The 24,763-nt window shown below is 38.1% G+C and overlaps 1 protein-coding gene across 4 annotated transcripts in view; it reads left to right on the top strand.

Annotated features, from left to right (window-relative positions):
- Positions 1 to 24,763, top strand: part of MATN4 (matrilin 4) — a 256,812-nt gene that overhangs the window by 130,727 nt on the left and 101,322 nt on the right. For all 4 annotated transcript variants that reach the window (XM_044090083.1, XM_044090082.1, XM_044090084.1 and 1 more), the window contains exons 6-8: positions 4,539 to 4,661; positions 5,363 to 5,485; positions 23,320 to 23,442. In XM_044090083.1, the coding sequence (XP_043946018.1) occupies positions 4,539 to 4,661; positions 5,363 to 5,485; positions 23,320 to 23,442 (369 nt within the window). The remainder of the gene's footprint in view (positions 1 to 4,538; positions 4,662 to 5,362; positions 5,486 to 23,319; positions 23,443 to 24,763) is intronic.

The raw sequence follows: 24,763 nt of genomic DNA, 5'->3' as shown, positions 1-24,763 counted from the left end.
GACTAGCAACTGCAAAAATTTAGGAAGTAGTGATAAACTACTCTTTCTGCAGATAGTCCTTTAAGAGATGTATAATGATAATTAAAAAAATCCTGTACAAAAAAGCAAGAATGAGCCCTATTGTCTGCACTCTGGTAGTTTGTGTATTTGTTCTCTTAAACCTGAAGCTCAGTCCAAACTATTTGTTTAATTCTCACAGAATGATGTGAATGTGTCCAGTAAAATTAATCATGTGATCAGCTATCAGTTCAGGAATGTCAAATCATGCATAACTCATTTGTTGTTAAAACTTAGTGTCTTGATTCTGAGGTTCACATCCATGTTTACTGCAAGTTGCTTTCAGTATTCATGTATCAACAGAAATGAAGATCAAAAAAATGCCTAACTGCCAAGTATCCAGTTCCAAGGCTGACTACACATTTGCACAATCTAGCATATAAGGACAGTACAAGATTATTACTGAACTGTCAAAACTTATTCTGCCAACTAGACTGAAGGATGTTGTTTACAAAGTAGTGAAGAACAGTGGCCTGAGAGCAGACTTTTCCTGCAGACATGTGGTTACCAGAGAGGATATTAGTTCCTACGACTTTTCACCTCTTGGGACATTGCTTTCATGCATTATGCTGTCCTGTCCCCAAGGTACCATTACTGGAGTTTGGAAAGTTTCTGTCATGACCCTAATGAACTTTTACTGGAGTTTGTAAGGTTTCCAGAATTTCTGTCTTACCATCTGACTCTTGCATACCCCCCCACACATACACACACAAAAGGATAACGCTCCAGTTATTTTTTTCTCTCTGCTCTGTTTAAATTTGTTAACAGTAGGTCATGTGCACTCAGTGATGTTAATTTCTTTGATAGGTCACAGAAGCATTAAGCAAGAGCTTCACTTTGCTACAGCCTTTGACACTATTCCCCATGCAGGCATCTTTAAGCTATTGCTCTAGTCTCAGTATTAATTTTTACATTGCCTGTTGGATAAGTGAGGGAAGGTATCTCCTCTAGCCTTAGAAACATTACTACCAACATCACACAGGATTCAGTCTTGTGCATCTTGCCATCTGGCACGTACTTCTCAGACATTTGTAGGTAGTTCAATTCCAAAAAATTTAGATTTGTAGGTAGTTACTTGGTATGCCAAGAAGATCATTGAGAAGCCTAGGTCAAGTTCCCAATTGTCTGAGAGCACTGTCTGAATCACACAGTAGCCAAACAGAGGCTGAAAGAATCAAACCTTGGACTATAGAATACATAATTAGAAGTCATATTAAACTACACTAACTGCTAGATACTATAATTGGGTATTCAAAGAGTATGGATTACCATGTTGTGGACAGCTGTAAAATGAGTACCATTGTCAACTCATCACATGATACCCAACGTCTCCATCATGGCCAGAGTCAGATCTATACCTGCTGTGTGAATCATTGGCTCAGTCTAAAGGGTCTATATCACGTTGTTGAACTTTTAAAAGTTCAAACGTCATATGATCGACACCATGATGGAACTTTTAAAAGTTTGAAAATTTCAACAGAGATCTCCGTAGAGTGCAGAATGGGAAGATTTCCCTTTCTGCACTGTAGTGTGATCTCGGAGTTGGTATATTTAAAGACCGGGGGCTGGGGCTTATCCCCCTGCTTAAACCATTCAGGTAAGTTTTTTCCTTGGTTTATTTTTTATTACATTTACAAACTTTTAAAAGTACGATCATATGGTGTCGACCATATGACGTTCGAACTTTTAAAAGTTCAATTCTGTAATATAGACACCAGTCTAAATGCTAAGAAGTGAGTTATTTTTGGTAAGAATCCCATATATTTTTCTTTTCATATTACTGTGGTTCCTCTTAAAACAGACCCCATTATTAGAGACCTTACTACCCACACTGGCTATAATTCAACTACCAGATCTCAACTGTGGTCAGAAAGTCCTTCTGCCTTGCACAGCAGATGCAGATGCAGAGGAAATTAGTTAATCCTTGTAATTACAAGGGTGATGCATTTAACTTTCTTGATGGCTCTCCAATCCTAACCTCATAAACTTATGTAATTTTGAACCTATGCCAAGGAACCCATGAGCTGTGCAGGATTAATATATGGCCTTCTACAGTGCCTTACAGAAAAGGTTTTTAAAGTTAGACTGGGTTAAGGGTTGGGTTTGCTTTATCTATCTTCCTGGTGTGGGAATAGAACACATAGCCTTCTGCACCAAAGGTAAGTTAAATACCTGTTGCACCACTGCCACTGTCTTTATCTAATCTTTATCTAATGGTATCTTCTTTTGTCCTGTTATACATAGTGGAACAGTAGTTAACATTGCTGACGCACAGAGATTAGCTCTTCTGTTTGATTTCTGGCTAGACTGCTTTCTGTGTGGAGTCTGCATACCCTCCCCCTACCAGAATGTGCATTGTATGGTGATTCACTTTCCGCCTAAATCCCAGAATCATGTCATAAATGAAATGGCAATCCTCCATATTGCCGGTAGATGTGTGTGTGCGTGCTTGCGCGCGCGCGTGTGTGTGTGTGTTTGTGTGTGTGTGTGTGTGCGTGCATGTGTGTGTGCACTCGCTTGTGTGTCCACGTGTGTGTGCTCACGTGTGTGTCCATGTGTTTGGATGGGTGGTATGTGTGCACAATACATCTTGTGATGAACTGGCACCCCATCCAGAATTATTTTTTCTGTCGTACACAGAGTGAGTGCTAAGATAGGCTATGGATCTCTTGCAGCCTTGGATAAAGCAGCATCACAGAATGAATGATTTTTTTTTTTTTTTTGCATGTTGCTTGAAGGACAGTATTATTCAATAATTATGTGGTGTCTGCATCAGTCTGTAAGTATAACATACATTTTGTTAGAATGTCATAAACATCGTACATTCTCAGAGAGCCAAGTGAAAGACTGGTATTTACTTATCATTTCTATGTTGGGGCATATCTGCTCAGAATCTGAGCAAATGTAAAGTAGAAAAATACAGTAAACTGTCAGTTAACTGGAACTCAAGCAACCAGCATTTTCAAACAACTAGCAAAAGAATATCGAAGAAGTACAGTACAATTTTCATGTGTTGCACTTTCTACCCCCCCCCCCACCACCGAAACATACCTTACATTTTTAGTGTTTTAGAACTTTAAAAAGGAAGACAGGAATAAATTCCCTCTCTCCCCAGCCTGAGAACAAGTCAAACCAAACAAATAGTGTAGGGGATAGAATTAGTCTGGGCTATTTTTAATAGCAACTCTCAAGCATCTACCAATCCCCATGGGTGCTGGCTAACTGAGAGTTTACTGTACAAGCTTTTCATGCATAATTAGTTATTGTGGAATGGAAGGGTCAGTCAACATCAGGGATGTCCTGACTTACCTGGGTGCCTGGCAAGAGTAAGAGACACCTGTAATGATGATTCTACACTATATGTAGAACATTGATTTAACAGTGTTTTATCACTCCTCTATAGTAAAGGCTTTGACAACACCAAATCTGTATGTGTACTATGACTTTGCATACATAACTAAAGAATGGTTTTCTTTTCTTCTTTCTGTCTTTTTTTCTTTTTCTTTCTTTCTTTTATTCTTTCTTTCTTTCAGCAACGTAGATAATGAAACAAACTGCATAAGTATGAACCTGTATTGTATTCCTGTCTTTGGTTTGGGTCATGAGTGAAAATGGTCCTTTGACCAGTTTACTTATTTGTTTAACAAACAAATAAACATATAATGTTATTATAGATGCAATATGATGTCAGTTTAGTAACAAGTGTGATGGAACATTTGCAGAAATTACAATAGAAAGAAGATTACTCCTTTGCCCAATATACATTGTCTACAAGGCTCTTTTGTTTCAAAACTAAATAACAGCAAACATAATACCTGAAATGAAGAACATAATATATTTTTTGGAATGCTTTATATTCTCCATAGTATGGCACTGTGCATTCTATGGTTTGTTGCACTGAGTTGCATAAAGACATTTGTTTAAACTACCCCCCAATTCTGTTACACTAGTACTTAGAAATGTTTAACAGTACATGTATATTCAGAGCACAATGTCTTTAGACTTAGGTCAGAAAATCATTTTAGATTATTGACTCAAATTTGTAAAAGAAAGAGAGACATAAAATTTCAGAGATACTGTAAACATGTTTTTAGTACCATATTTCTTTTGTAGAAAGTCATACCAGTAGATTACATTTTACAGAGATCATTTGTACACGTGCGTTGAACTTCTTAATCTCATGTCTCTTCTTTGTTGACCTTCTCTTTAATAGTTTGATTTGTGCAGGATTCTGGAAGAAGGCTCAACACTTAAAGCTTTCCATAAACACACATTAGAGATTTCAGCTGATGCTTCAAACCTGACTTTTTATAACAAATACTAGAACTGTGCATGTTCATGGTGGCTCTAACTATAAAGTATGCACATTCTTAAATTCAAGCGTTTAACTTATGGTGACCTGACTACATTTAACATGATTAATGTCTAATATAAGACTTAAGGGTATGATTAATGGAGCTGTATGAAATCTGTTTGGATAGCTATCGACCTGTGTGCAGAGAGGAAACATGACTGTCAGCATATCTGTGTCGCTTCTCCTGGCTCCTACACCTGCCGTTGCCGTCCTGGTTACATACTGAATGATGACAAAAAGACCTGCAGAAGTAAGTGTTTCCAACTTGACTTTTTAACTCATTCACCCCAGTACAGCTCTTTTGAGTGTGCACTTTTAATTCTCAGGGGTATGGTTTGAGCTTTTAAAAAATTAAGTTATTACTTTACAGTTCAAACAAATATTCATATCTCTGGAACTGTAAGTGCTACTAGAAAACTGTAAATGGCAAACTATTCAGGATAAATTAATCTTCACATTAGTGGCATTCATTGTTTGATGCTTTAAACTAGATTTTATAAGCTGAAATAAAGGCAGTGAATATTAATTTTGCAATATTGTATAAACAGTTGATGATATCTCAATAACCATTCAAGCAAGACAAATACTGCTGGCAAGATTTTCTTCATGCAACCATGAGCTTTCATACGATGCTATGCAGTTTTGCCTATGTTGCCTGAATGTTGAGATATTTAGAGAAATATGAAAATTATTAAAAAATGCAAATAAGCAGTAGACAAATTATATGCAATAATTCTTTAGCTGCATTAGACAGAGGCCAAATATCAATATGTTTGTGTTTGTCATCATGTGTACTTTAAGATGAAATGTTCTGATACCTTGTATGTAGCATGCTTTTGGAATTATTAATGTAAATATGAACAAGCAATATATAACGACTAGAGGAGGCACAATCAGTTGTAATTTACAAAAATGGTGTAAGGTACATAAATTGTGTTTTTGTTTGCGTAGTGATTGACCTGTGTGCACAGGGGAAACATGACTGTGAACACATCTGTGTCGCTTCTCCTGGTTCTTACACATGCCGCTGCCGGCCTGGTTACATACTAAATGATGACAAGAAAACATGTAGAAGTAAGTATTTCCACCTCTGATTTTTAATCTACCATCACTAGAAGTTTACTTTAAAAAATAAATCTGGTAGACAAAAATGTTTGATTTGTTTGGATTATGACCAGTTTGTGTGCAGAGGGGAAACATGATTGTGATCACAGCTGTGTTGGCTCTCTTGTATCCTACACCTACTGCTGAAAGCCTGGTTACTTCCTAGATCATGACTAGAAAACCTGCAGTAATAAGTGTTTCTGTTTTGGCCTTTAAACTGAAAACAAATACATTAAAATGTTGATTAAAAAGTTTTTGATTGACTTGAAAAGCAGATAATGCTTTATTATAGTTTGCAGTCAGTGCATATTTTGTACTGAACATGCGAGTGCTTGGGAATGAAAAAGAAAACTCTGGAGTTGCTTTAACAAATAATGATACTGCTTCCAAGAGTAAAATGGCTGCAGCAACAAATCCATTATGTTTGCCGGTTCAGAGGTATGCTTAAACCTGTCTGACAAAACTGAGGCAATGATTTAAGCAGACATAGAAGACAAACAGATTTGGAAGGCATGATATTGCACAAAAAGTCAATGAGACACCTTGCCATGGAACCCATAAAGATTCTATTGTAAATGGAACATCTTTCATGGGTGTCTATTACTGTTTGCCAATGGTTACCCTACAAGTGACCCTAACAATACCAATTTCTTTGTACCACACATAATATCTTATAGGGACAGCAGTGCTATCCTATTAAGAGATCAGAATGCTTGAGGTATAACCACCTTCCCCAAGCCCTCCAAAATCATGCTTTTCAAGTGTGCTTTTTCCCTGATATGACTGTGAGAATCCAATGCAAAAACACTTAAAAAAACATATAGGAAATTCCTTCATTGAGCCTTAACATGACGAGTCAGCAAGTCCTGGTCACGGATTAACAATCCCCATACTATACTATTATGAGTAGAGTAACTTGGTGAGCCAGGTGTCCATTCCTTGTATAGTCAGACCTAAATAGTTTGCTTTGTATGCCTCTCTCCTTGTAATCCTAAGCTACCCCTTACTAATGTCCCATACAAACCATCCATAATGCAATTTATTCTAACTTGATTCACATTTCCATCCCTTTTTCATTCTTCTTCTCCTATCTACTACTGTTACCTACCATTTAAAGATGAAATATCAAACTTTGTTGCGGTGTGCAGTCAATAAACATGCTAGACTGAAAAACTACTCTTTCCCTATAACCATTACGACCCCATCGCCTCTCCCAAATCCATTCATTTCTCCCATACCCGTAATGACTGATGACAATAGAAGAAGGAGAAAAGGTTTGAGAATGTTGTCATTCGTCCAGCAAGGACTCAGAAATGTTTTGAATATTCCTAATAGCCTATCCATGTGGCCAGAAAGTATACTGCGATGTCCCCAGCACTGAACCCACTGTGTGAGCAGGGCACATTGCACCTGCAATGTTCATGCCACATTATCAGGCCTTCATCCAGGTGCTGACACCCCTGCAGTGGGACTCTGGTAACATCTTGCCATTGGAATGGGTGAACCAGCTGCTGCTGCTTAGTCCCTTCTACCCCCAGCTTGACCTTCTGGATCCCCAGCTGCAAATCCAACCTGAGTCACCTTGTTTGTACTTGGGGTGAAATCCTGTACATAGTGGTGGCAGTCTTTCAAGAGTGTCACCCTTGACAATCACAAACACCCTTATATTGGCCTTAATGTTGCTAAACCTTAGAGATATTTGTAGCCAATCAAACAGCAGTTCAGACATTTTAGAATATATTATGACTTAACAGACTAGGATAAATGCATATATCCATGTATAAAGCAATGTTGTGATTAATAAACAAATGTTCAGATTAGGAACAGTAATAACTGTGGATGAATGAGAAAAGCACACACACTTATCCAAAACAAACAGACTCACAGCGCACTGGATGAAGCTGTCAAAGCCATTCTTTTATTTAATATCCATATCAATTTAATTAAACCCAGCAAATTTTAACAAAACCCAAGTAAGAGATACACACAAAAAGTCAAGCAGAGTCTTAAAGCATAGATTCATCTTCAAAGCTTCTCCTCTAAATGCCTTAAACCATGCCTCTGAACCACCAATGATATAATTAAAGTAGAGGATCCCCTGCTCAAAGAAACATCATCATAACAAAGGCCCAAGTCCTCTACCTGAACCAGTGTAGAGGTAGCTGTGGCATACTGAGAAGTGATGCAGAGAGAAGCTTTTATTCCCCAGCTCTACCCCAAAGGTTACTGTTTGAAAGCCAAACTTCCACAGCTACATACTTGTGACCCTCAGTCTTCTTACTATATATCACCTGCTAAGAAAGACATAAAACTGAAAAATCCTCTTGGAAGGAACAGAAATCCTTTCCAGAACCCTGAACCAATCATCCTCGACAGGCCTGGAAAGCACTTACATAACAGCTGAACAATCGCCTGCTCTGTCCTGTACTGCATTTCCTCTCCTTTGTACAAGATGGATCAGTGGGTGGTGAAGTTTTTTTTCTCTCTGGCCACCACTTGATAAAAACATTGAATCTAGTCTATTCCTTCCTAATAAATGGTGACTTACATCAGTTATGCATCCCTCTAGCTGTGCCCATATGGCCCAGCCTTCTAGTCAGACTCTCTCTAATAGGTTCTTCTTTACTTATCTGCCTAACACATCTTCCTAAAGTTGTTTGTGTGCTCCCGTTTGATTCACACCATCAAAGCTAAGCTATGTACAAGTCCTTTCCAACAAGTGCTTGTTAGTGAATAAGAAAAACATGCATCTAATTTATTGGATGAAACTGCCCTGGCCATGATTTTATTTAACAAACAAGTTGAACCAAAATGGACCTAGTGAAATAATTTTGCAAGCCTAATTAAAATAGTTATTTAAGACAGCAGGTTTACAAAGACTCAAAGCCATAAAATATAAACCATAGCCACTTCTTTAATGCTCCCTTCAAGGTATCCTAACCCATTGCATCACCACAATGAACTACTAATTATCTAAACCAAATGGGGATAATTTCTTTTCTAAATGGAATTCTTATAAACAAGGCCAACTACTTCACCTGATGATGGGTCAAGAGGAAATAATAGCTTAGTTGAAAAGGGGGGTGAGTCAGTCTGTAGAAGTTTCCACACTCTAACATCCAAAATCTACACTTTACAAGCCTAGATTTCTTCTATGAATGGTGATGTTTCACCTCTTCACTGAAACACATCTCAGGAACAATTCTTCCAGATCACAAATTTAACTAACAAATGTTCCAATGCCCTCCTGGATAAGAAGAATTTCACAGCACATATAAAGCTCTTGCTATTAATGTTAACATTAATAATAGGATGATAAATAACCAAACCTCACTTCACCTTATTTACCTTATATAACCATTTAGCAGATTCATGTCATGTTCTGCTGATATGATGTCCCTAGCATATTCTTCACATGCCATCACCATTTTATGTAAATATCATCAAAATGTCCCAGCATGTGCTTTGGTCTCCATACCTCAGCCCATTGTAAAAAAGTTTTGTTTCAAGGTCTTTCAGTGTATGAATAATATTGGTCTTTCTGTCTAGGTGAAAAAAATGAAGACATAGCCTGACTAGCTTGGTCTGCAAAGCTATGGAAAGGATCATCACGGACCTCATAAATAAAGATATTGGGGACCTACAGACACTGGATCCTACCCAGTTCAGCTTTGTTAAGGGCAGATCCTGCCTCTTAAACCTGGTTGATTTCTTTGAAACAGTCACCAAGGTGATTGACGAGGGGAAGGTGGTCCACACAGCCTACCTGGACCTCGCAAAAGCCTTTGATACAATACCCCACTCGGGCATTATAGATAAGTTTACCAGCTTAAATATAAACCCCTATGTCACTAGATGGATTGCAAACTGGCTCAAGGACAGAACCCACATGGTTAGAATTGCTGGAGCCATGTCAGACTCCAAACCAGTTACAAGTGGTGTCCCACAAGGCTCAGTCCTGGGACCTCTCTTGTTCGGTATATATTTCTCGGAGGTACAGGCCAACACGGAAAGACTGTGGCTGACCAAGTTCGCAGATGACTGCAAACTGGGCACCATAATCGACTCTCCAGCTGACACAAGCATCCTCCAAAAGGGCCTCATAGAAACAGACAATTGGTGCCAGAGCCATGGCCTCAAGCTAAATGCCAAAAAGTGTTTAGTCATCCCCTTTGGCAAAAACAAAGTGCCCACAAATTACCACATAGGTGGTAATCCATTAAGTACAGAAGAAGTAATTAGGGACCTGGGGACCCAAGTTGATAGCAATCTCTCATTTGACAACCACGTGGCCAAAGTGGTTAGAAAAACATTTTATATAGCCCACCTAATCATGAAGGGATTCACATCTAGATCAGGGGAGGTCATCATGCCTCTTTACTCATCCCTCATCAGGCCCATAATTGAGTACAATGCCCCTTTTTATGATGTACCTTACCAGACACCTGCAGCAACTGGAAAGATCCCAAAAGTACCTCACCAAGAGGATCAAAGGGCTCAAACAGATGCCATATGCTGCCCGGTTAAAGAAACTCCAGCTCTACTCAGTGGCATACCGCCTGTTCAGAGGCGATCTGTGCCTGACGTATAAAGCCATGTCCAACCCGGAATTAATGGACATGCTGCACCTCAGAAAATTCAAATCCCATCGAGCTATGCGCTCGAGAGACTTGAACCTCAGCACTGAAATAAATAGGACATGCTGGAGGGACAGATTCATAACCCAGAGGCTCCCTTCACTCTGGAATAAAATCCCAGTCCAGGTTAGGCAGAGTCCCTCATTGACTCTCTTCAAGAGGAATCTTGATGAGTGGATGGGAGATCATAGGTTTACCCCGGGTATCACTTCTGTGTCACTGTTCACTGTTAGACAGAGGCATATTATACTAACCTCGAAAAAGGGCATAGCAAAATAAATTTAAAATGGGTGGCGAAAGCCAAACACATTCTGGCTAGGCTTATAAATGCCCTAGGGCAGATAGCCTAGTATGAACCTATGAACCTATGAACCTATGAACCATCTGCAGCCTCGCTTTATTCATCTTAGTGCATGCTATTGAGTTATTCACAACCTCAGCCAACATACATTCACATAAATGTTGTTGGATGTCCATGTCTATAAAATCTGTCTTCAGATTATCTATGGTCTCCTTCTTCAGTATTCATAACACTTTGAATGTTTTACTAATTAGCTTATAATAAAAATATGAGACACCTTTCATTTCAATGGAATGTCTAACAATCTATGTAGCATGCAGCCCAGTCTGTGATATCATTTCCACTTCTTCAGGTCAGTTGCAAACCAATATATCTTTCAAACTCCAAAAATCCATGTCTTCCTTTAGCTTCATCCCAAGGCAGAATTCCCCCATTTAAATTGTTTGTTCCCAATACCTAACAGATAACACTCTCACTTTACACTCTTGTACTATGGATTTTGCTTTTCTATCTTCTCAGACATAACCAATTAGAAGCAAATCATGGTGCCTCTCCTTTACTTGACTTTCTTTCAAAAGATAACTAATTATTGCTTTCGGTTTCATTATAAATGGGATCCCACCTCTCTCCACCTTCCTTCCTGTACAGACTGAGATAACTATGGCAGTCTCCAAAGAGTCACTGAGCCACTCCTGGTCTAAAACCATAATTATCCATTTTGCTTGGCATGCACCAGACTGAATCAGATACAGCAACCTTAGCTGTGTCACTCTATAATAAATGAATGTTCTGGAAGTCCCAACCCCAGTTTCCCTTAACATTTAAGGTTTTCCCATATTATCCCAGCTAAGATCACTCAGTCCTTTTCATAGTGCAAAAAACCATTAGGCTTCAAACACAGAAAATCATACTCAGCATGCAACATCAGTGATAACACAAACACCGTTATCATTGGGATGTAACATCAGTGACAGCACAAACACCCTTATCATTGGGATGTAACATCATGACAGCACAGACACCCTTATCATTGGGATGTAACATCAGTGACAGTACAATCACCCTTATCATTGGGATGTAACATCAGTGACAGCACAGAAACTCTTATAATTGGGATGTAACATCAGTAACAGCAAAAACACCCTTATCATTGGGATGTAATATCAGTGACAGCACAAACACCCTTATCATTGGGATATAACATCAGTGACAGCACAAACACCCTTATCATTGGGGTGTAACATCAGTGACAGCACAAACACCCTTATCATTAGGATGTAACATCAGTGACAGCACAGACACCCTTATCATTGGGATGTAACATCAGTGACAGCACAGACATGCTTATCATTGGGATGTAACATCAGTGACAGCACAGAAACCCTTACCATTGGGATGTAACAGCAGTGACAGCACAAACACCCTTATTATTGGGATGTAACATCAGTGACAGCACAAACACCCTTATCATTGTGATGTAACATCGGTGACAGCACAAACACCCTTATCATTGGGATGTAACATCAGTGACAGCATAAACACCCTTATCATTGGGATGTAACATCATTGACAGCACAAACATCCTTATCATTGGGATGTAACATCAGTGATGGCACAAACACCCTTACCATTGGGATGTAACATCAATGACAGCACAAACACCCTTATCATTGGGATATAACATCAGTGACAGCACAAACACCCTTATCATTGGGATGTAACATCAGTGACAGCACAAACACCCCATATCATTAGGATGTAACATCAGTGACAGCACAAACACCCTTATCATTGGGATGTAACATCAGTGGCAGCACAAACACCCTTATCATTGGGATGTAACATCAGTGACAGCACAAACACCCTTATCATTGGGATATAACATCAGTGACAGCACAAACACCCTTATCATTGGGGTGTAACATCAGTGACAGCACAAACACCCTTATCATTAGGATGTAACATCAGTGACAGCACAGACACCCTTATCATTGGGATGTAACATCAGTGACAGCACATACATGCTTATCATTGGGATGTAACATCAGTGACAGCACAGAAACCCTTATCATTGGGATGTAACATCAGTGACAGCACAAACACCCTTATCATTGGGATGTAACATCAGTGACAGCACAAACACCCTTATCATTGGGATGTAACATCAGTGACAGCACAAACACCCTTATCATTGGGATGTAACATCAGTGACAGCACAAACACCCTTATCATTGGGATATAACATCAGTGACAGCACAAACACCCTTATCATTGGGGTGTAACATCAGTGACAGCACAGACATGCTTATCATTGGGATATAACATCAGTGACAGCACAGAAACCCTTATCATTGGGATGTAACATCAGTGACAGCACAAACACCCTTATCATTGGAATGTAACATCAGTGACAGCACAAACACCCTTATCATTGGGATGTAACATCAGTGACAGCACAAACACCCTTATCATTGGGATGTAACATCAGTGACAACATAAACACCCTTATCATTGGGATGTAACATCAGTGACAACATAAACACCCTTATCATTGGGATGTAACATCAGTGACAGCACAAACTTCCTTATCATTGGGATGTAACATCAGTGACGGCACAAGCACCCTTACCATTGGGATGTAACATCAGTGACAGCAAAAACACCCTTATCATTGGGATGTAACATCAGTGACAGCACAAACACCCTTATCATTGGGATGTAACATTAGTGACAGCACAAACATTCCTTATCATTGGGATGTAACATCAATGACAGCACAAACACCCTTATCATTGGGATATAACATCAGTGACAGCGCAAACACCCTTATCATTGGGATGTAACATCAGTGACAGCACAAACACCCTTATCATTGGGATGTAACATCAGTGACAGCACAAACACCCTTATCATTGGGGCTCTGTGATTAAAACATCAGACCAGCATTTTCCATCTACATAGTTTTACTCTTACCTTGTCTAAGGACTCTTTGCATGTAAACTTCACCAGCTGAGGTACTGAATAGAGCAATCAAGCCTCTAGATAAGTGGTCTTAACATAATCCCAAAAAGAAAGGATAACATTCAAGCATTCACAAAATACACAAATTCCACAGTCGTTTAATAGACTATATTAAATAATAATGGCATATACATGTATTATAATTTCTTGTTATGCTAATAAATCTAATAAATAGTTACTTTGTTTAATTTATATAATAGTCATCGCTCAAAAGTTAAAGTTTCAGCCAAGTAGGTTTGCCCAGGACTTCTCAATCCTTGACTCATAATTTAGTTTACTTTTGTAATTTGTAAATAAATAATCCCCACTCTCCACAGCTTTAGGACAGAATAACTCATACAAATATTGCAATACCAACATGACATCACAACTAAAAAGGAAAAAGTGACAGGATGAAGATGTTCTTTCTTCCCCTAATTTGGCAACACAGAACCCCCTTATTCCTGGGAAAAACATTATTGCTCATAGCTTATTAGATCAAATATTATGCAAGCTTGGCTGCTGCCTTTAACTTCCTTATCTCTTTCCACAGGAAGGCCCTGTAACCAGAATAAACCCCTCAACACACTCAGTACCATCAGAACTTACATTAGGCATGTTATCCCAAAAAACAGTTGAAATGCTACCTTTTTGTCACCACTGCCCATAAATAGATCACCACTCATTCATTTGTGCAGCACAAAGACTGAAGCAAAAACAACACACTACCAGCATATTGACAATATTAATTTGAGCTGCACTCTGCATATTAATCAATAAGGTAAATTTATCCTTAAACAACTATTAAGACAATAAACTCTCCTTGGCTATAGCTAGTTAGACTCAAGCTAGTCTCTTCCCTCATCAGTGTCTATCAGCAGTACACTCTTATGACAGCTTACCAACAGAGACACTTAATCAATTGGTCATTTATTATGAATTAAGTACCATTTGTGATGTTGTTATAGTATATATTAATTTATTTATGTTTGGTATAATTATTCATTGATAGTTTGCTTTATTTTAGATCCATTTAATATTGATTGTTTTCTCTTCTCCAAAATTATCATCAATAATTATAGAATCAGTTGTTACTGTTTACTGTCTCTTCCCTTAAATTTTCATTAGTAATTATTGAGTTTGCTTTATGCTGTTTAAGTTTGAGGTGGACACAGAGATAAATCTATCCATCCATCCATCCATCCATCCATCCATCCATCCATCCATCCATCCATCTATCCAATCCATCCATCCATCCATCCATCCATGCATCCATCCATTCATCCATGCATCCATCCAACCATCCTCTACCCCTTTTTCCATTTTTGCACATGGGATTGGGGTGTCACTTCAACAGTGACAATCATCTACAGCCAAAGTTCATACTATCAGGTGGCCATCCCTGCCATGGCTGTTATTCCATACCATACACTCACTTAACATAATCCACACTTACATCTATGGCCAATTTAGAGTGTCCAGTCCACCTACTGCATGTCTTTGGAATGGGGAAAAAACTGGTGAAACCAAAGGAAACCCATGTAAACACAAGGAGAACATGTAGACTCCACACAAAAGGCAATCCAGATGAAAACTAAACCAGAGAACTTCTTGCTATGAGGGGACAAGCCTATCCCCTGTGCCACTTTGCCACCCAGACATACAGATAAATATATTCAATAAATTATCACTGCTACATACTGATTTATTTATCTTACTCATGCTTAATAAATGACCATCAAAAAATGATTCTTTACTGAATATTCTTTAGTATTAATAACTGAGTCCATGGCAAAGGCAAATGTAATAAGGAGAGACAGGACATCCCTGTTTGTTTCCCTTAATAGTTTTGATTCACTGAGACAGAAACAAACCAGTTTTAGCATACAAAACAAAACTGTAAGTTATTGTTATTATACCAACAAATCAAAGTGGAAATGTGTAATATTTCAGCACTAAATATTTTTAGTCTAGTGAGTGAAATGCCTTTTCTATATCCATAATCATAACCATAAAACCATATATATTAAGATTAGCATTATCGCTTAGTGATTGTTTCTAATACTGTCTTGTATGTCTCTTAATAAGGAATCCTGTTTGATAATTATATTATATATTAAAAATAATAGCTTTGAGCCTGTTAGATACCAATGACATAAATAATGTATTACTCACATTTATAAAGGATTTGGGGACTGTAACAGTCACACTTTAGTGGATCTTTCTCCTAAAGCATTAACTGAATACTTCCAAAACTAGGAACATCTTTTGTAATACATTATTAAACACCCTCATTAATAACTTTCCAAGCAATGTATGTATATATGTATATATATATATATATATATATATATATATATATATATATATATATGGTTCGTAAACAGACAGAGAAAGACACAGCAACGAAACTGAGCTCAGAAGATCGACAATGAAGGGTGGGTTAAGTGAGTTAGGGTTAGGAGCAAAACAGGGTGGGTTAAGAGAGTTAGGGTTAGGGGGGCGATAGGGGTGGAGGGTGCCGAGAGTTAAGTTAGGGAGTAGGCTAGGAGGTAGTGGAGTGCGTTAGTTAGAGGCGATAGAGGCGGTGGAAGTGAGTTAGGTCTGTGGGGATAGGGGGTGGGTTAAGTGAGGTGTGCTTGTGTTGTGTGTGTGGTTTGTGGAATGGGGATGTGTTTGGTGTTGTGTGGTTTCGACTATGTCAGGTAGAACCATACACATATATATATATATATATCATCATCTTCTTTCGGCTGTTCGCGTTAGGGGTTGCCACAGCAGATCACCTGTTCCCATTTCTTCCTGTCCTCTGCATCTTGCTCTGTCACACCAACCGCCTGCATGTCCTCTCTCACCACATCCATAAACCTTATCTTAGGCCTTCCTCTTTTCCTGTTACCTGGTAGCTTCATCCTTAGCATCTTTTTCCCAATATACTCTGCATCCCTCCTCAGCACATGTCCAAACCAATGTAATTGTGCCTCTCTGGCTTTGTCTCCAAACCTTCCAACCTGGGATAACTCTCTAATATACTTATTCCTAATCCTGTCCACCCTCATCACACTCAGTGCAAATCTTAACATCTTTAATTCTGCCACATCCAGTTCAAAATCCTGCCTTTTTGTCAGTGCCACTGTCTCCAACCCATATAACATAGCTGGTCTCACTACCCTCTTGTAGACCTTCCGTTTCACTCTTACAGGTACTCGTCTGTCGCAAATCACTCCTGACACTCTTCTCCACCCACTCCATCCTGCCTGTACTCTCTTCACCTCTCTTCCACACTCACCATTACTCTGAACTATTGACCCCAAGTATTTAAACTCATCCACCTTTGCAACCTCTATTCCTTGCATCCTCACCATTCCTCTATCCTCCCTCTCATTCACACACATATATTCTGTCTTAGTCCTGCTGACCTTCATTCCTCTTCTCTCTAGAGCATATCTCCATCTCTCCAGGGTCTCCTCCACCTGTTCCCTACTCTCACTACAGATCACAATGTCATCTGCAAACATCATAGTCCATGGGGACTCCTGTCTGATCTCGTTTGTCAACCTGTTCATCACCATTGCAAATAAGAAAGGGCTCAGAGCTGATCCTTGATGTAACCCCACCTCCACCTTAAGTTCATCCGTCACTCCCACCTCAGACCTCACTGCTGTCACACTACCCTCGTACATATCCTGTACCACTCTTACATACTTCTCTGACACTCCTGACTTCCTCATACAATACCACAACTCCTCTCTAGGCACCATGTCATATGCTTTCTCTAAGTCTACAAAAACACAATGCAGCTCCTTCTGATATTCTCTGTACTTCTCCATCAACACTCTCAGAGCAAACATCGCATCTGTAGTGCTCTTTCCCGGCATGAAACCATACTGCTGATCACTAATCATCATGTCCCTTCTTAATCTTGCTTCCACTACTCTGTCCCATAACTTCATGCTGTGACTGATCAGTTTAATCCCACTGTAGTTACTACAGCTCTGCACATCACCCTTATTCTTAAAAATCGGTACCAAAACACTTTTTCTCCATTCCTCTGGCATCCTCTCACTTTCCAAGATTTCAGTAAACAATCTGGTTAAAAACTCCACTGCCATTTCACCTAAACACCTCCATGCTTCCAAAGGTATGTCATCTGGGCCAACAGCTTTTCCATTCTTCATTCTCTTCATGGCTATCCTTACTTCCTCCTTGCTAATCCATTGCACTTCATGATTCACTATCCCTACATCATCCAACCTTCTCTTCCTCTCATTCTCTTCATTCATCAACCCCTCGAAGTACTCTTTCCATCTCCTCAACAAACTCTCCTCGCTTGTGAGTATGTTTCCCTCATTATCCTTTATCACCTTTACCTGCTGCACATCTTTCCTAGCTCGGTCCCTCTGTTTAGCCAATCGGTACAGGTCTTTTTCTCACTCCTTAGTGTCCAGCCTTTCATACAACTCTTCATATGCCTTATCCTTAGCCTTTGCCACCTCTCTCTTTGCCATGCACCTCATCTCCTTATACTCCTGTCTACTTTCTTCATCTCTCTGACAATCCCACTTATATATATATATATATATATATATATATATATATATATATATATATATATATATATATATATATATTTATATATATATATATATATATATATATATATATATATATATATATATATTATGTGTGTGTGTGTGTGTGTTTGCACACTTCTGGTAACAGTCCATCAGTATTTGGTGCCTTATATTCTTTTAATTCTTTAATTATAGCATTGATTTTATTGTAAATTGTAGCTTTAGTTAATGGTTTAGCCTTATCTCACAAACTTGTTTTTCAATATTTCAGTGTAATGTTTTAAAAATATTATGAAAGCCAAGACATTTTGAGTTAACTTTATAAATGTCATCAAATGATTTTTATTTTTTTTAATATCTCCCCAACACACCACTTTCTATTAACTAACATTTATTTTACTAATATTAGTTATATTGTTATATTGCCTGTTCACCAAAGCAGCACTTTCGCTTGTTGTTCTGGTCGTACTACGGTGCAGTAAGGTAAAATTCCCTTTTCCCCACTGTACTCCAACTTTGGAGTGAGAATATTAAAGTAGGGGGGTGTGGGAGGCTGCCGGGAGGTGCAGTGGGGCTTGCCCCCCTGCATTCAAGTAGATTTTGTGGGGGGTTTTTAACATACTTTAACGAAAGCGCTTTTTCAATGAAAGCGCTTTCATTAAAGTGTGTTCGGTGGTAATGGATTCCGGCTTTTGATCTTCAATCAAAAGTCCTAGATCTATATATATATATATATATATATATATATATATATATATATATATATATATATGTGTGTGTGTGTACATGCATACAAACACAGAATTTATATACAAAATTCTTATATAAAGTTTCTAAACAAATCTGTAATGCAAAATGCAGCATTATACCGAGTATGATATTGTAGCCTGATAGGTAAGTACTGGGCTAAGCTGCCCTTGTGGGTCATTTAAGCCTTGCTAGTTTCCTCAAATGTGAGAATCAAACCCTGTACCTTGTGTCTGTGAACTAAACACTTTAACCATTATGCCAGCCTTCAACCCCCAACTCGCCAATTATTGTGCTTGGTGGATTTTCTAATACAAATCACAGAACTGTAAGATGGCAAGATACCCTTGTACTAGGCAATGCATAGAGTGCATGAAAGTTCAGGACCTATAGGCATAATGCCCAAATTAGTGCAGGTAGGGAAAGTCATTAGGGAGTTATAGGACATGATGGTTGTTTCTCTAAGGATAGCAATCTATTAGAGAAAAGCCAACATGTTTTAAAATCCACAAGGAACTATCAGATGAATATGGTTTATTTTTGGTTGCAGGAGCAATTTGCTGGATAGTAGTGGTCTCTTTGGACTTCACCAGTGCCTTTAACTAGGTTCTGCACAGGAGCTGTTTTAAAAACTGCAGAAACCAGGATTAGAACTAAAGACTGAAGAAGTGGCTTGTGACATGATTAGACAGTAGAATGTGAAAGGGACAATGTCAGGAATAAAGAAACAGGCTAGGTCAGTACTCCAGTGGTTGAGCCTGAGTCCAGCACTCTTCATTGTGTTGTTTCAGACATATCAGGGAATGGGTCAACCTATTCACTGGTGACATAAAGATAGCTACAGCAGAAGATGGAGAGAAGAATCTAAGAAATGACATTAAAAGGCTCTCCAAGTGAGCAGAAAGATGACTGTTAAATGTTTAGTAGAGGCAAATGCAAAGAACCATAATAATCAATATGGGAAGTATCACCTGATTGGAATGAAGCTAATTATCTTTTGACTGACATGTTCCATAAAACTTTCAACCTACCCCAAAATTTTGTGACTTTGGAGTAGGTTATATTAAGGATGTGGGTAGAAGCCTGAAGCCTACCTGAGAGAAGATATCAGGGTATTTTACACACCTGGGTTTCAGACCAGGCTCAAAAAAAGAGGGTTGTGATAGCAGCAGACAAAAGGTCTAGAAGAAATATTGGAGAAGGCAAGGTAGAAGGGAGGGGAAAGGGTGCATCCGGAGAGTATAGAGCCTAAACTTTTCATGCTATGGACGAGATGTGACAGATTCTAGTAAGGGTGTACAAAATCATTTCAGGGGGATGTGAAGGTATCAATCTGAAGAAGAAGGACAGGAGGGGAGAAGGGAGCACAGGTAGGAGATTGTAGGGACTGTGTTTTTATGGAAAATCTGATTATGATCATTGGACAGTAAGAATTTAAGTGTGAGTGAGGGGAATACGACTGCAGTATTTCAGTATATTTCTCCTACTCCAAGTTACATATGTCCGAGAGTTAACATAAATAATAGCAGTTGTGCCCCCACAGCAAGGGTTAGACTGCTTCTTCTCCTTCAAAAAATGACTTTAAGGTATAACAGCCATGTATGGAATTTGCTTTCACTTTCAGAGTGACAAGAGTCACATTATCAGGTCTCATATGTCTGATAGGGGGTCATGCAGACTAACTACCATTTTGATCTGCAATACTGTTTCATCTTAGACAGTATTGAGGACTCAAGGAATGTATGTCAGGAAATGCTGGTGGACGGAGAATCCACAGAGGCACTGAAGAGGGCAGAGGGCAGGTTGACAAAGTGGGAAGGACTAGAAGAGTGTTAAAGGCAATTAAAGAGCAGACTAAGTAGGGTAATAGCCACATGTTGACATCACAGAAATAGAACTTACTGTGATATAGTCTACAGAAAACAGAAAGACCATCACTAAGTTCGCAAAGTGGGCATTGTCCCAACATGGGATGAGACTTAATATCCTTGTCCAAGAAAATAAAACAGTGACAAGATACACCCTAACACCTCACTTAAAGAAGTGCAGCTTAATATGAATACTGTGGACACAACTTTTAGAGCATTCATGCAGGAGCTGGAAGGCTTGTTGATGTGACCACTGTATCTGACAGTAACACAGGGCTTCCTGCAGCACATGCTGATACATGCAGTCATCAGCCATTTCCCTGCACAGAAAACAATCACAGATTATATCATCTTTTTCAAAAACTAAACCCACATTTTCTAGCTTTGTACATTTACATGTCAGTGGGTTTCTAATCCAAATGATTTTTGAACGTCGGTCCCAGTAAACAGAGTATCACAAGATTTAAAACATATCAGAAGCCCACAGATAGATGTGTTCAAGCCTTACATGTCCGCAAACATGCGCAGATGCACTTATACAACACACACACACACACACACACACACACACACACACACACACACACACACATGCATATCACTTAGGCTGTAACAAAAGTGAAAATACAAAAAGTATATGAATATTTCTTTGGTACTGCGGTGGTGGTGCTGCGGTAGCATTGTCGCCTCACAGTATGACGTTGTCCTGTTCAATTCTCAGCTAGAGCGTCTTCTGTGTGGAGACATGCGTGAATGGGCATACCTTCGTTGAAGGTTCTGCATCAGAGCTGGCAACTCAGCATGTAAAAATCTACTGCCAATCATTAGCGGACCAGAGTTCCGCTGTGGCGACCCCTAACCGGGAAAAGCCGAAAGACACAACATATGAATATTACTTTTGTAAAATACTCAGGGAAAAAAATTGTTGCAGACAGAGATATTTTAAAGTATGGAATTTGGAAGTTATACGACTTCACTAAAGTGGTATGCATGACTCTATTCCAATTAAGATTTAATGCTTAAAAAAACATAAAATGTTAGAGAAGGGTAAAGCCGTGTAGGTTCATAGGTGTGACAGACAGCAAAGACAACTTAGGAAATGAAGTGACAGGCCAAGACAACAGAAAATAATAAAAAGAAGGTGTTGGGAAGTAATCCAACACTTGTTATGAGATGGATGACTAACAGCTATAAAATTAGGCAGGGACTGAAAAGAACCTGGCATTTGCTGGCACTAGATGAAATGGCTGTAGAAATAGTAAGGGTGGGCTTTAACATGTTATTTAAAAGAAGAACTTACCAGCCTAAAAGCACTTCTATGATAGAAATTACTTTACTGGCAAACTGTAAAAAGTAGATGTATTTTAGATATACAGTGAAACAAACTGCAAATTACACATGTCTAGAAGATGCAGTTTGTGTAGGCATGTGATACAAAATGTCACACTGTCATGCATAGTAGCATTAGAAGGAATATAACAGAAAACTGTTTTATTATTGGTATTATCTGTTAACCAGCTAAACCCACTAGGTAGAAATGCTTCTTTTCAAGGCACCCTGTCTTGTTAAGTGACTTCCTCAGAGTTGTCCAATTCAGAAACCGGGACAGACAGAATCAAACTTAGGATCACAGGCTCAAGTTCATTATCTTAACCCCTCACAAAAGCTAAATAACTAGGCTATTTATACAGTATCAATTGTGCATCATTTGTTTATTTAGAATATTTTTTTAGCTTCCAAGTAAACTGAGCAGAACATTTCACAATAGAATTTATGAAGCTGTTGGAAATACCAAAATCGTGACGGCAAAATCTACAAAGTGCACTATGGTCATGGGATAAGAACACTATTTTAAATTCAAGAGCTGATCTCAGGCAGACCGTGAAAATTAGTTACTGTGCTTTGAAATGGTGTGTAATGCACACAAATAAACAATTAATCCATTATTCTTAAGCAGAAAATGGTGGTATATAAAGCGGTAGCAATATAATAATTTTATTGTTTCATGACGTTCATCTGGGTACCTATCAGAATTTTGAAACTATTCAAGTTGAGTCTGGAATCTCAAAAAAAATAAAATTGATCTTTAGTGCATACCAGCAAAGTGCTGAACTTGCTCTTATACATAAAAATATTTTTTTGCAGTGCAGCAAACCCACCTGCACCTGTCATTGTGCACGGCAACATTCTCCAAGTTACTTGTTACTTCTGTATGTTAACTCTCTAACAGCACTGAACCTCATAGAAGAGGAAATGGTCTGTGATACAGCAATTCCAGAGTTAGTTTATATTTCCCTGTAATCAAACATTAATTCTCACTGTTCTGAGGATCATACTTAAGGTTCCTGAGCATGTACCAGGAACTCCTTAGTCCTGACATGATATTATAATAATAATAATAATAATAACTGAATTTTTGTATGATTGTCTATAGCCTAAGCATTTAGCAGATAAGTTTGTTATAACTCGTAAGTCTTAAAAAAACATTAATTGGTTATAAAGTATGAAATGAATAATAAAACTTCTTGTCTGCATTTGACTGAGGTACTGTTTCATTTTTTTTAAATTTATTACATTGGTGCTTAAGCTGGTCCTTATTTCATCATGCAGAGTGTCATTTTTAATCTAATTTATATGACTACTCAGAAGTACTTTTTCTGTGATCTTGTTTGAATAGTGATTGACATGTGTGCAGAAGGGAAAAATGACTGTGAGCAAATCTGTGTCGCTTCTCCTGGTTCCTACACATGCCGCTGTCGGCCTGGGTACCTACTAAATGATGACAAGAAAACTTGCAGAAGTAAGTGCTTCCATCTTTGATTTTTAACATACTCTGAGATATATTAATTAAACTAAGGGTGCACATACTAAGAAATCAGAACTTTTGCTCTTTCAACAGTATTATAAGTTCAAGAAATGACACAATCACTATTAAAGGATAATGTAGTGGCTTTTGGGAATCACATGATACCACTGCTCAAATTATATCACTCTAATATTTGTAAGGTAGCAATGAGAATCGCATGACTCAATGGCTGATATAATTAAAACACCAGTGTAATATCCTGGAATCATTCATACATTTCCTGGATGGAAACATTACTTCCTTCAGAACCAAGAAAACACTGTCAAATTGTTGGCAGAACAACAAAAGTTAATAGCATTAAAGGACTTTGTCAGAAGATAAAAGCACAAAATACACAGTCAATTTAAATACACACAAGTTTCATAATTTATGTATGGCTAAAGTTTACACTACTGTTGTGCCTTTTAGTGACTATAAATGAATTCCTTCACAACCTAGATAATGAAAGGAATAAAAAACACAACTTCAGAGTAATACATTTCCACTAATAGCAAGTTTCTAAGCGTGAAAACAACAGCTAGAAATGGTAATAAAAATGATAAAAGAAATAAGAAAATGCATTCTATGTAGTAAATATGTGGAAGATTTGATTTTATAACATCACCTTCATACAAGAGTGTAAGAAACATCTATGGCTGCTTAATTATACAAGTTTGTCTGTATTCAGATAATTCCATGACAGAATCTAATTCAAACAAACAAATAAAAAACAACTGTCATATAATGATAGTTTTATACTGAAAATGAAGGAATTTACAAGCAAGAAACTACAAGCAGCTAAAAGTCATAACCTGAGTGAGAACTAGGCAAATATTATACAGCATTTTAATTTCTGTTTGTTAATTGAGTAAGTGGGCTTGTCAATGGATGCTTTTCAGACATGGTCGGAGCTCTAAAGAAGAGAAGAATCCAGAAGGATAACACAGCAATTTATGCTACTGATCATACATATTTACAACTGTAATCTACGATGCATTAACAGCACATTAAACTGCATAATACAGTAGTTTGCAGAATAACTCAGAGATAAATGTTTATACACTCTCATACTGGTTTACAGTTTACAATTTATAGATGATCACTCGGATAAAACATTGATCATATAAAAAATGTTTGGCATAATATCACATTAACTGTTACAGCACACAAATTGCCCTGTCAGTAAATTATCGATTGTCCTGAAAGCATCTACTGTTATTTTCTTGAAGAAGAATAAGCAGCCCCATATGCCTATACATTCATCATTCAAATAACA

This window comes from Protopterus annectens, chromosome 12.part0, assembly GCF_019279795.1.
Source record: "Protopterus annectens isolate FY-2018-M chromosome 12.part0, PAN1.0, whole genome shotgun sequence".
NCBI classification, from domain to species: Eukaryota; Metazoa; Chordata; order Ceratodontiformes; family Protopteridae; genus Protopterus; species Protopterus annectens.
This window is presented reverse-complemented; position numbering and strand designations above follow the sequence as displayed.